At 36.8% G+C, this 14,691-nt stretch overlaps 1 protein-coding gene across 2 annotated transcripts in view; it reads right to left on the bottom strand.

Moving 5' to 3' along the window:
• The window catches only part of MELK (maternal embryonic leucine zipper kinase), a 71,554-nt gene that overhangs the window by 33,906 nt on the left and 22,957 nt on the right, over positions 1 to 14,691 (bottom strand). For both annotated transcript variants that reach the window (XM_072959741.1, XM_006204099.3), the window contains exons 9-10: positions 2,024 to 2,092; positions 489 to 587 (exon numbers count right to left, since the gene is read on the bottom strand). In XM_072959741.1, the coding sequence (XP_072815842.1) occupies positions 489 to 587; positions 2,024 to 2,092 (168 nt within the window). The remainder of the gene's footprint in view (positions 1 to 488; positions 588 to 2,023; positions 2,093 to 14,691) is intronic.

Raw genomic sequence — 14,691 nt, 5'->3', positions numbered from 1 at the left:
TAAATAAATAATATAAAGAGCATAAAAGGGGCCTCAGACTTAAAAGTTTGAGACCTGCTTTAACTTTGTAACTACTCTGGGAAGTATAGAGAACAGGTTTAACCTACTTTTTACAGATGAATAAATAGGTTGGAAAAGTTAAGTAACTTGCCCAAGATTCCCAGAGCACGATTCACAATCCTGACTACACATGAGAAACGCCCGGAAGCTTTTTAAAATATCCATTAATTATTCTGGGATGGAGTGCAGGCACTTTTTTTAAGGTCCTCATGATTCTCATGTGAGGCCTGGTTAGGAACCACTGTCCTAGAGATTAACAGGCAAATATATAATTCAGTTACAGTCTCCCAAACACCAATCTGACAAATAAGTTTACAAAAGATATTTTCTTTTATATTTAGACTACATCATTGTAGGTCCTGAATTCACAAAAAGATCAAAGTTTTTGTTTTTGTTTTTTTAATTCTACTGGATTTCATTTTACTTACAGGAGTCTTGCTTTGCCACTCAACAGGACAGTTGTAATCCTGCATGATCCAGGGATGGTTCAATAGATTTTTCACAGTAATCCGTTTCTTTGGGTCCACCTAGTGGCCATTGAGAAGTAGCTAGAGATTAACATTTCAAATAGAAAACACAGAACACCCTTCCTCCTGAGAACTCAAAATTCATCAGAACAGATGTAAACTTTATCATCACAAAAATGCTGTCAAAGGCCTTAAAATGGCCTTGGAATAAGTTCTTTTAAAAAGGGAATAGAAGCAAGAAAACTATAGCAACCAACACGGGCTTAGAAGATAAATGTTTAACAAACATGAACTTCATTGGTATGGACATTATTCATGAAGTTCAGTCAATCTATTGTATGATGTAATAGTCTTTTGCTAGAAAACCTATTCACAGGAAATATTCACCAATTTAATATTCAAGCAGCCACAATGCAGGGTATTCACACTGAATATGCAATCTCTACCTCCGGTGAGCTTACAATCACACAGAACAAGTTGAAAAGCACACCTTTCTTTTCCATTTGTAATTTTCAAATGTGAGGAGAGTAAAATTAATCAACAAAGATTAAGTTTTTTGGAGATTAGAAGAAAGGATGAGGTGTTTTCAATCTCATTTATGGAGATTTGGTGGTCTGGCCCCACTTAATCAAGGTGGGTGAGCTTGGGGTAAATTTTGAATAAAAAGTAGAGATGGTTTAATAGATGGAAAAACTGGAAGATATTTTGAATACATAACAATGAAAAAATATTGCACTAATAAGGTACTCATATTTTTAAAGTGTTTCCTATTAACTTCATTTTATCCACATAACACTGTATAGCAGTGAGGCCAAGCTCAGAATCCCCATTTTCTAGGTCAGAACCAGGTCAGGTGGCATGCCTATTGATTGGTAGGGTAGTTACCTCAACTTCAGCACTCCTGTCCTTCATCCTCAGAGGTCATTAACTAAATTAGTGGTTTTCAACATGTGGTCACCAGACCAGTGGTATCAGTGTCATCTGGGAGCTTGTTAGAAATGCAGATTCTTCGTCCTGCCCCAGATCTACTGAATCAGACACTCTGGGGGTGGTACCCAGCAATCTGTGTTTTAATAAGACCATTTGGCAATTCTGCTACATGCTAAAGTTTGAGAATCACTGCACTAGATCACAGGGCCCACTCAATTGTATTATCAGCTCATTCAAGCATTTATTCCACATCTACTATATATCTAATGTACAAAGAATGGGAGCAAGAAAACAGAAAACAGAAAACAGTAGAGTACGAGCTGGTTAGAGAAAAGACACAATGCGCAAGAAAAAGGAAAACCAAATCAGCAAAGACATACGGTGGCAGTCTTTAAAAAAAAAAAAAGTACCCGCAAAGAAAGCACTTAATAAAGAATAAATTGCCTAATAGATATAATGAATGGAATTTTTTAAGCTAATAAATAAATGTAATAGCACCATAGATATCTTAAAATCAAACAATTGCAATAGACTTCTATTATTTAAAAATAAAAAGCAAAGATTACCTGTAGCATTTGCTGAAGAAGCAGAACGCTACCGGGAGAGAGCCATTTAGGAACCTCATATTTCCCTCTCTACAAAAAATGAAGTATTAAAGAGATTTAGGTTTAATCAGTCTTGACACAAATTTCTAAGGTTAACAACATGCTGGAGGTTTACTTCCAAGCTTAAAGACTTCACCCAACTTTAAGATTTGGTAAACGTTATTAATAACAAAAGAAATTCATTTCTTGCCTTAAACAAGAAGGTCCAGTAAGTTAAATACTATTGTCACCTCTAAATTACCCACATATCAAAGAAAGTCTAGAGCACAGAGAATGTAAGAGTATGTTACAGGGCTTTGGAATCTGTAGCATGATTAAATAGACAGCAAGTATACACTGTAGTCAATGTTTGTATTGCTGAAGCAAATTTTAGTTTACAATCCCAGAGGAATTATCAGTTGACAAGATGAGGTCGCATAAAAGCGTATTTGGTGGCAGGACACAGGCTGTGGTTAAAAACAGGTCACTTATCATCCATAAGGCAGAATTCACAACCATTGAGGGGAACTGATGAAAGCCACCTTCTAAAGCAAGTACTTCTTTTTGGAATGGAAGAGACTTAAGAGACAAATGTTTATAACCAGGTATGCCCAGAAATTACACCAAGCCATCAACCAAAAACAAGACCAAGGACTTGCTAAACACTAATATGTGACAAGAGTAACTCTTTACACAACCTGTCACACACCCTTTTTTCCCAATTTGGAGGAAATGATAGAATCATTTTTCTTAGCAGAGAACAAATCGTTTAAGAATGTTAGGGTAATAATTATATATAAAAAAGTTAAGACTGAACTACAACTCACAGTCTACACCAAAATTAATCCCATCCAGATTAAAGAGTTAAAATACAAAACCATGAGAGTACTTAAAGGAAGCATCAGTGATTATTTCTAGACATGACAGCAAAACCAAAAACTACAGAGATTAACAGATGACAAAATTAAAAGCTGACACTTCTGTACAGCAAAACACCACTAACAAAGTTAACTAACAACCCACTGAGGGAAAAAAAAACCTTTCCACCTAAATGACAAAAGATTAATACACTTCATCACATAAAAAGCTCTCACAAATCTCCACCAATCCTGTTCTTCCCAATTTTCCCCCTTCTTCGCAAATGGCAACTGCATTATCGGCCCCTGAGGTCAGAAAACTTGGAGTCATCTTCAGCTCCTCTTTCTCTCACATTTCACTTCCAATCCATCAGCAAAATCTATTGGCCCTGTGTTATACACCAAGAATCAATCACCTGTCACTACTTCCACCACACCTCTAGGGTCTCTCATCTGATACACTGCAAGAGGCTCCTACCTGGTCTTCCCCATTCCGCCACTGTCCCCCCGCAGTCTAGTCTCCACTTACCAACACCAATGTTCTTTCAAAACGTTGGGTCAGGTCATATCACTTCACTAGTCAAGACTCTCTAATGGCTCCTCAGCTAACTCAGAATGAAATCTAAATTCCTTACCCTGGCTCCAGAGCCCTGCCTGGTGCGTAACCCCAGGCACCCCATTCCTTGCTACTTCTCAACTCACCTCCTAATTCTCTCCCTCACTCACCAAACTATGGTCATGTCCCATGTCAAGCACAATCCTGCCTTAGGACCTTTGCACTCTTTGTTCCCGCCACCTATAATATTTTCCCCAATGTCAGCAGAGCTTGTGCCTTCATCTTCTTCAGGTCTCCACTTAAATACCAGTAGTGTCAGCGAGGCCTCCCCTGACCACCTTTATAAACAGCATCCCCACCCACCATCATTCTCTATCTCCCTTTCATGGAACTTTCTTTACGGTCCTTATCCCCATTTGTCATACTACGTATTTACTTATTTTCTGCCTCACTATATTAGAATATAAGCTTTTTAGTCACAGGGGTTTTGTCTGTGCTGTTCACTTGAACAGTGTCTAGCCCTAACATATAAAAGGTGCTGAATTAATGTCTGTTTAATAAGTAAAGAAATGGGATAAAAGCATACATTCCAAAAGAAAACAGGCAAAGAATGTTTATAGGTAATTCCTAAAATAAAAACTTTCAAATGCTCAATAAACATGAAAATATGTTCAACTAATCTAGCAATAAAAATAATAATTTAAACAAAAATATGATACAATCTATTATCTACCAAAACGATAAACTTCAAAAAAAATTATCCAGTGTTAGACTTCAGGGACAAGAGCACTTATATATACAATTAGAGAGCATAAACTTTTCCCAAGCGTAATTTGGAAATATGTATAAAAAGCATTCAAGATCACATATCCTTAATCCAGCAATTTCACTTATAGCAATTTATTCTAAGTAAATAATGTGGCATAAAAAATTCATGAACAGTAACATTCAATTGTTTATGATAACTCTGGGAACTAAGAAACACAGTCTGATGGAACTCAGAGGGTCTCCAAAACTAGTCAAAGACAAAATTACCCGAGTAAGGACCCTGGATTAGAAACACAGGTCCAGAGAGATAACGGCAAGCACGCATGTGCACGCACACACACACACACACACAAACACACACGCCCAACAATAACCGAACTAGGCTAGAACGGTGGAGGCAAGGAGGTGGGGAAGCCATCAACTAGCACCAGCCTTGGGGTTCTCTGCTCTTGCGAACTGTCTAGGACATAATTCTCACAGAAATCAGTCTAGCTTAAAGGTGAAGGGAGAAATAGAAAGGTGTTAAGTCACTCATAAGACTACATGACATGCTAGATTTTTATTATGTTAAAGAAACAAAGTTCTAAAGAAGTGTTGTCAAACAATTAATTTAAAAAGAAAATGTGCTGAGGTCAAAATAACACAACCTCTGACTAAGCCTCTCTGATAAGAGAACAGAGGCTGACCTACAAGGTGTTTCCTAGGAAGGGCAAAAGCTTCCATTTTACAAATGACATTTAACGTTATTAAACTTTTCATTCTCCTTTATCTAAAGCACCCACTACTATCCAGAGAGCCTACTTACTTACACCTCGCCAGGGTACTTTAACACTTGCCAATGTCAGATGCTGACAGTTTGTTTCTGAATTATAATTATGATGCCTCAAATTCATATCTCCTTACTCTCTCTCATCCACCAAGCACTGAAGGTTGGGTGCTGCCTGGGCCCCAGTCCTATTCCTGGGAAGGGGAGATTTTTAGATGCTTCCGCCACTCGCTGGGACTCGGCAGCAAGTCACAGTTGCCGTGTGACTGACCCTGACCTACTTGGCCCCATTCTTCTGCCTGAGCTTTTCCTTATTCCTGAGACCAAGGCCTCTCACGGTTCAAATCCTGGGTACCTGTCATGTTCTCTTTCTTGGCAAACTGACCATTTGCCTGGTACCTCAAATACTGTAGCCTACTCTTGCCAGGGCCCCAAAGAAAGTAGAGACCAGCCTGGGATAAGGACTCTCCTACTTGCTTACACTGATCAAACGGTCATGACCTACTTGCATCCAAGGAACGCCAGGGATTGCAGGCAAACACTAGAAGCTAGAAAGAGGCAAAGAACTCTCCCCTAGAGCCTTCAGAGAGAGCAGGGCCCTGCCTACACCTTGATTTTCGCCTTCTAGCCTCCAGAACTGTGAGACAATAAATATCTGTCATTTAAAGCCACTAGTTTGTAGTACTTTGTGACAACCCTAGGAAACTAATATACCATCCATAAGGATTTAACTTCCTTGAATTACCTCTCTCCTATCAGCACCTGCCCACCCCAAGGATAAATCTGGTTCCAGGTTCTAGCCCTTACTAGTCTGCCCCAACACACAGATAACAGGTCCATAACCAGATCTATGATAATAAAATAAATTTACACCTTTAAATCCAAAGGCTACCATCCCAAACAAAAGTACTTACTAAAAGTAGCAGAATTCAATTAGAAACCAGATGTAAAAATGAATTTTCAGACCAAAGTCCCGAATAACAAGAGCTCCAATGGGCTGATTCCAAGTTCCTCTTTGCCTCTTTTTATCACCCCTTTTATCATCCCATCTTGAAATCATGAAGTATCTTTTAATAGATTCCCTGTGCTGTGCTGTAAGTTGGCAGCACAGAAGCAACCCTATCCAGAGAGAGGCAGAGAGAAGAAGTGAATGAAAAGTGTGGTGCTTGGTGCACTGGAAACAGGCAGAGATTGGAATCTACATTATGTGTGATCCCAGTCTGCCTCTTATTAGCTCCTTGAACCAGTACAAGTTATTTCATCTTTCTGACCCTGTTTCCTAAGAGTAGGTTCTGGAGACAAATTGCCTAGATTCAAATCCAGGGTCTACCACTTACTAGCTATGTGGATGAGCCATTTAACCTTGCTTTGCCTCAGTTTCCTCCTCTGTAAAAAGAAGTATAATAATAGTACCTACTCTATAAATTGTTGCTAATGCCACTTTCAGGGCTATAACAAAAATAGAAGAGAATGCATGTGACAGCACTCAGCACAATGCCTTGCACATAAGAGACAGTAAATATTTGTTCAATCTGAGAGAAATTGGAGGGGGAGATAGGGCAACTCAAAAAAGTAGTGGACCAGAGATGGCAAGTTGGCCAAAAGCCATGCATGCCAGGGTGCTAAATACTCAGGATTGGAAGAAAGGCTGAAGTCATTCTGAGGAATGCCACATGCCCTCTCAAAAGGACTTTGCCTTATTCGTGTATGAATGAAAAATTGTGCTGTACACCAGAAATTGACACAGCATTGTAAACTGACTATACTTCAATAAAATATTTTTTAAAAAAAGGACTTTGGCCCACTGCAGCTGCCTCAGGATTTCAGGATTGCCTGCCTGGCAAGGAACACATCAACAAGCCAAGTCCTGCTAACATCACCTCCTGAAATGTACCCATCCACTTTCTCTACTTGGACAGAACAGCTCTACTCAGTACCGTCCACAAACAAAGCATGAGGCCTGTGTCCCATCACCACGACCTGACATTCCCAGCTTCAGTCTCTGCACTGACATACCAGCAGAAATAAAGTCCAGAGCTAAGTTCTGCTGTCAGGCTTACCCCAACCTCCTATTTGCACAGTATTTAAAAATACACAGAACATTTTTTAATCCTGTGCAGTATGCAGGGATTATTAACCACATTACATATATGAGGAAACTATGTCTCAGCCAGGGAAATCAAATACTTGTTCAACATTATAAGGCATTTGTTCTCAACTGGGGGTGATTTTGTCCCCCAGGGGACATCTGGTAGCATCTGGAGGCATTTCTGATTGTCATGACTTGGAGGCCACTACTAGCATCTAATAGGTAAAGGCCAGGGATGCTGCTAAACATCCTACAATGCACAGGACAACCCCCCACAACAAAGGATTATTCAGCCCCAAATCTCAATGGTACCAAAGTTGATAAACATTATTATAAAGCAATAAAGGGGTACAGACATGAGTAGAAGAGACATACAATACTTTTTCTGTTGTACTTTGCTGGAAAGTCTAAGGATACCTAGAAGTAGACAGGGAGAAAGGCTCCTTATTTAAATATTGAAAGTAGATATCTAAGGATCAAATGGAAAAAGCCTTGAGAGGAACAGTTCTGCTAGGGAAGAGCATCTCCACAAAAGGCCCTGTGTCAACCAGGCCTGTGCCCCTTAACCCTGGTTTCTGCTCAGCCTTTGGAGAATTCTTGTTTATTTAAGAGATGATTACCTTGCAAATGAGAGCAAGAAACAGGTAATAGAGGAAGAAGTCAAGTGAGAGGGGAAAAAAGATCTGTGTGCTAATAAGCAAGAGAATCCTGGGAATGCTGGTGGGCTTGAAATGGTTCGTTTTTCATACAGTACTAAGAAAGGCAGGCAATCTCTCCAACACATAATCATGGTGCTGCAGTCAATTCTATAATTGTGAAATATAATCTCAAATAGATAATTCGCTCTTTTTCTTTAAAATAAATTGTACATGCCATGTTTGGTCTGCTACTTTTTTGAGTAGCCCTGTCTCCCCCTCCTATTTCCCTCAGATGGAACAAACATTTATTGTCTCTTATGTGCAAGGCACTGTGCTGAGTGCTTTACATGCATTCTCTTCTATTCTTTTTATAGCCCTGAAAGTGGCATTACTGTACTTGTTTCACAGATAGTAACAGTAGTAGTAGTAGTAGTAGTAGTAGTAGTAGTAGTAGCAGCAGCAGCAGCAGCAGCAGCAGCAGCAGCAGAGGTAGCAGCACTAGTAGAAACTAACAGATACTGAGTATCCTACTGTTCTTACTGTGTATTGTGCCTGGCATTGTGCTAAGTGCTTATTATGTACAATTTAAATAAATTGTAATCATAAATTGTTCTTGTTAGAAAGCAATTTTACTTTCAAACTACTCAATTTTCATTTACTAAATAAGTTATATTTCCTTAATATTAATATTGTGTACCCAGAACTGGAGTACAGTCATGCTTGTCTTTGAATGCAGTGATGGCAAAAGAATATAGGTGATATTAATAAGATTAATACTCAACCTATTAGTAACCATGCTGGAAATTGCAGTTTAGCATCTTGCTTAAAATAGGCAACAAATACAAAAGATAAACAAAGTCTGCCTCTTAAACAAGAGTTATATACAGTGTGTCAAATATTGCTGGGTTTTTCAATCAAACCAAGAACAGAGGGAAGTATTATTCCCAAGTGAGGAATTTTAGAACATTCTAAGCAAAGATACATACTGCATGCAAGTGATACGACACCTTAATTAGATTCAACCAGCAGACTGTATTACACTGTGACTCGGAACAATAGTTCTGAGCCAAGATTACAATAAATTTCAAAATCTATAATGTGTGAAATTAAATTCCACAATAATGCATAAAAGTCCTAATTTGAATCAATTTTCAACTTGCAAATACATGAAAAACTAAAAAATGAAATTCAGAGTAGGAGAAACAAAGAATATACAGTATTAGTAAATAATATTAATTAGGAAGGCTAAATCTCTCCTGAACAAGAATTAGACATTTTCTATCATACTCATTCCACTGCAATAAATATTTGATTTACCAAAAATATCAAAACTTGGATCCAACATCCACTATTACAACCAATACTTTTATATTATCTTTAAGTAGTTCCCCTCCCCCAAAGGATTGATGCAGAATCCACTAGCGCACTCAAATAAATAAAATTAGAGAACACTGAAATTTGTACATTGGTACATTCACCTTGAATTGATGAAACAATACGTCAATAACTAGGAGCATTAATCTCCATGGCTGCCATATGAATGTGAACTTACAGTAATAGCAAATGAAGGCAAATAAATAGCATAGGAGTTTGGGTCTGGGTAGGTTAAAAAAAAAATCAAGCTTAGAATTAACTCAATAAATGAGGAACATCATGGATATAGTGTAGTTTAATTTCAGTAAAGTACTAACAGTCACTTATTTTATCTTTGTGGATAAGACCACAAAATCTTGGTTAAGTGGATCTGACGCAGACTGAAAACCAACACACGGAAGACTAGCAGTGGTCCAGTTCTATTCAGTTTTTTAATCAACAACTTGGCTTAGAGATGGTCAAGAAATGTACAAAATGTCACAGTGCTGACAAGGACAGCTAATATTACATGAGATCAGAATGAAGATTCAATATATTAACAGAGGAGAATACTAGGCTGAAACAAATAAGGGAAACTAAATGTGAATAAACAGAAATCAGAGAACTTAAAGCTACTCAGAGCTGGAACGGACCTTGGAAATTACTGATTACTGCAATGCTCTAACACTACTGATAAAGAAAATAAGGATCAGTAAGTTGGACTACCAGGGGTGACACCTAAAGTGAGTAGAAAAGCTGAGGCACAATACCTAATACGAATTAGGAGAACTGGTAAACATAGTTAGTCCTGCTAAATATGAAAAGTTGGAATGTCTAGGAACATTCCCAAGTGAATGGGCACAAAGAAGCTAGGGATGGGGATCACTTTCTCCTCTAGAGTCTATGACTCTCTTGAGACTAGCAACTACAGGGTTAAGAAACAATATCTCATGGTGGCTATGAAAATGGGTTCTGAAGCTTGACTAGCTGGGTTCAAATCCCAGCTCTGCTACTTACTAGCTTTAAAACCCTGAATAATTATTTAAGGTCTCTGCCCCTTAGTTTCATCATCTATAAGAGGAGAACAATAATAGCAACTACTTCACTCAGAGCAGTGTCTGGCAAATAAGAAAAACTCAGGAATGTGAAGCATTGCTTTTATAACAGAGTAAGAATAAGCATGCCAAGAAATATTTTATTTTTTCTGAGCAACCATGTGCAAGGGTCACAAAAATATGAAACATACATACCTCAGAATGCTATCTCCTTGAAGGAAACAAAAAAATGGGAGTGGGGAAAAAGCAAAAAAATTCAACAAAAAAAGACTGATGCAGATGCTCTAGGCAGAGGATACTTCAGCACAACTCAAATTAGCACAGAACTCTAATTCTTTAAACCTACAGAGACTCAGACCCAGCTTTCAGAAGGCACCTCCCCCACTTTCCACATCAGTTTTTGCAGTTCAAAATTTTTTTAAACATTTTATTTATTTTTTAATATTACTAGTAAACCAAATTCAACAGCATATTAAAAGAAGTATACAACATGACCAAGTAGGATTTATTCCTGAAATGCAAGGATGGCTCAACATACACAAACCAATATATGTGATACACCGTATTAACAGAATGAAGGAGAAAACCACATGATCACATCAATCAATGCAGAAAACAAATCTGAAAAAATTTAACACCCTTTCATGATAAAAATATTCAACAAAACTAGGAATAGGAGAAAACTACCTCAACATAATAAAAGCCACATATGAAAAATCCACAGCTAATGTCACATTCAATGGTAGAAGACAAAGCTTTTCCTCTAAGATCAAGAAAAGACAAGACTGCCCACTTTTACCACTTCTATTCAACATAGTATTGGAAGTCCTAGCCTGAGCAATTAGGCAAGAAGTAAAACCTTTACATGATTCAAAACGTAAGAGGTACAAAGGAGCACAGAATGAAAATTCTTCCTTCCTTCCCTCTCCCAAGTTTCCTCCCCAGAAGGAGAAGCAACTGGCAGCTTCTTATAACTTCCTTCATATGTGAGCAAATAATATAAACATATCTCTCTCTTCTTTATTTTTACAAACATGACAGTATACTGTTCTACACCTTGCTTTTCCCTTTAACAATATATCTTAGATAGCATTCCATATCAGTATTTAAAGAGCCTCCTCATTCGTTTTTATGATTGGAGAATATTCTGTTATAAAGATGTACTATAAGTTAACAAAAATGTTTTCCAAAAGAAAAAGAAAGCACTATTAAGACTCACAAACACACAAAGAGTTAAGAAATAAAAAGGTGATCAAGTCGTAAACCAAACTGTGTTTCTATGCTATGAGGATACAGAGTCCTTGAAGGGATTGTAATTTCATTTTTTTTTAAAGGGGGGAGGTAATTAGGTTTATCTATTTATTTCTTTTGGTGGAGGTACCAGGGAATGAACCCAGACCTCATGCATGCTAGGCATGCACTCTACCACTGAGCTATACCCTCCCCCTAAATTTTTTCTTTTCTTTCTTTTTTTTTTTTAGGGTTGGGGGACTGAAATTTCATACAACACAAAAGAACACCTAAGGCCAGGTCTCCAATTCTGGCTCATTCATTCACCATTATTAATATTACAGATATATTACCAAATCATTCCTTTTTAAAATAAAATAAACTTTATCCCATCAAATTATGGACCCATTAGCTTTCTAAGCATATAATTTAAAAAGTACATGAAGGAAAAATAATCACAGAAGAAGAGCCAGGAAAATTCTAAGGGAAAAAGAGAATAAGAGGAAGCTAATTCTACTAGATATTAAATAAATGGTATTATAAAAACCCAGTAATTAAAACAATTACATGTAAGACAAGCATAGACAAAAAATAAACAAATACAATGAAATAAACAGCCCCATAGAAGAAATATGTAAATGTAGGAATCTAATATACAATAAAATCATCATTTCAAATCAATGGGAAAATGATAGATTATTGAATAAACAGCTCTAGGGCAATAAATAACTGTTTTTTTTTTTTAAAACTGGATCCCTAGGAACTATCACAGATATTATATTTAGTTGTCATATCAACTAATAATAGAGAGGACTGGGTAAAGGATAAATGGGAACTCTTTATACCATCTTTGCAACTTCTCTGTAAATCTTAAACTAGTTTAAAGTAAAAACTGTATTTAAAAAGAAGCTGGCACTTCTTATACCAATATTAATTTCTGGTAGATCAAAGAACTAGTATTTTAAAAACATAAAAAGTACTAGAAAAAAAACAGAGAAAAATGCAAATACACAGATTATAATACACAGGACAAAGTGTTCATTTCTTTGGGATGCTCTATAGCATAGTAGTTAAAACTAACTAACTTCTTGCCTTTTTAGCACTCTGGAAAGGAGTAAGTTAAGCTGCAGCACAGACTCTTAGCTATTCACACACCCATAGAATTGTACATTATGCTACTTACTCAAGAGTCAGGTTAGTAGGAATGAATTCTTGACAGATCAACTAGTACTTTCCAGTAGGATAAAACAAAGATCTGTCCTGTCCCTAACCCCCCCCCGCCCACTTACTCTTCTGTTTAACTTGCCCCTAATGCCTCGCTATGACTTGGAAGAGCTGAATGCATGCACTCCTGCCAAGTATTCTTCTTGCATGTGAATTACATCATTTTAACATCATAAATCAAGGATTATAGCTCTGTATAAGCATTGCTGTAAAGAAGAGATATAATTATTCTAAAATCAAAGTTTATAGTTAGTAAATCCAAACAGTACCTCATTCTGCTTTAATAGGTGTATATCTGTGGGGCATATGGAAGGTAGACTGCTCAATCTCAGATACCTTTATTAAGACTTTACGTGGTCAAGGCGATTACTCGAAATTCTTCTTGGATAAAATTATTAACAGTCATCCTTTACAGCATAATGTCTTACTGCAATTCCCAAATACTCATCACCGAGAAGTCAAGTATCCTTTGAAGGCTCAATGTTCACAGAAGGATGTCAATTCCAGCACCAGTTATACTGACAGCTGCTTTTGTTCTTATTCAGCACAGCCATAACTTCAGGAAATTTCTAAGGAGAACAATCCCTAATATACTGATACTCAATAACTCGGCTGAGAAGGATTACATTGAGAGACTACCTAAAGAATATGCAGAGTTCACTATTCATACTTCTTGGTTGGCTATCTTCAAAGGTGGGACATGTGCACCCCAGCGGGTATATAAGAAGATACACTAGGGTGTGGAATGAATACATTAGGACTTCCATTTATATTTTTTCTAAAAAATAAGATGGAAATTAAGCATTATTAATATTTAGTATGTGGACTGGCACTGGGACCTTCATTAGTCTCTATGTAAACTACAGTATGAGGTAGCATGAGGTAATTCTTCCCTGACTGTGACAGTGACACATGACAGACAACAGTGGCTCCAACTTGCACCACCCTCTGTATATTGTGAAGGCTTTACCTGAGCCCAGATAAATGGATTTACAAATTATACTCTCTGGCTTAACTAAACTAAATCCTTACAAAATAGCCAGGTGGTTTTAAAAGATTCTTGCAAAGAAGCCACAGATTAAAGGTAAGACAATAAATACAAGCACAAGCAAACAACAACAGAGCTGACACCTCTAATCTTAGTGTGAGCCCATTAGCCAAAATACAATGTTAAAAAAAGACCTAATCAGACTAACAAGTGGTCTCAAAACTTGAAATTATCAAGTCGATTTGAAATACATTTACATACATTATTCTTAACAATGAAACTCAAATCTAAGTACATATGGCTAAGTTGCCATCACAATTACAAGATTTTTAAAAACAAGAATCTAGAATATGAAAACAAATCTCTACAACTTTTTACTGATGTTTAAAGGCAAGAAACCACTCAAAAGCAAATTTCAGGTGAATCAAGTATTTAAACATTTTAAAAAAATGAAAACATAAGAATACTAGAAGAAAAAATGGGCATTTAAAAAATAATCTAGTTAGGAAAGTCTTTCCGAATACAACAATGAAAGACTGATAAATTTGACTAAATAAAAATTAAAAATTCCTGCATAACAAAAAAATCTTAACATAATAACATAAATATCAAGAAAGGTGATATACTGTATTGATGTGATTATGGAAAAACAGCTATTTTCATCCTATTACATCCAGTTGTGTAAACTGATAGAACTTTGCTAGGAAGCAATTTGGTAATATCTAATAAAATTACTAATTCACATACCCTTTGATCCAATAACTCTTCTAGGAACTTTCTTACAGATATATTCACAATGTACAAAATGACCACTTGGAAATTACTTAAATGTCCATTAACAGGACTGGTTAAATCGATTAAGGTACATGTATCCACAGCAATACTGGGCACTGAATTCTATGAAAAGGTTCTGAGCCAGTAAGAAATGGTTCGATTTCCAAGACATACTGTCGAGAGAAGAAGATAAGATGCAGAAGAAGGTTCATGGTATGCTACCATCTGTGTGAAAAAACTGAGAAGGGGATAGCATAAAAAGATAAAATATAAGGTTCTTTATGTAGAGAGAGACTAATCTGAAAAATATAACATAAAAATCTGGTATACACATTGTCACTGGGTAAACAGA

Source organism: Vicugna pacos, chromosome 4, assembly GCF_048564905.1.
Source record: "Vicugna pacos chromosome 4, VicPac4, whole genome shotgun sequence".
Classification (NCBI taxonomy): domain Eukaryota; kingdom Metazoa; phylum Chordata; class Mammalia; order Artiodactyla; family Camelidae; genus Vicugna; species Vicugna pacos.
The sequence above is the reverse complement of the archived record's forward strand: the minus strand, read 5'-3'. Positions and strand labels throughout refer to the sequence as shown.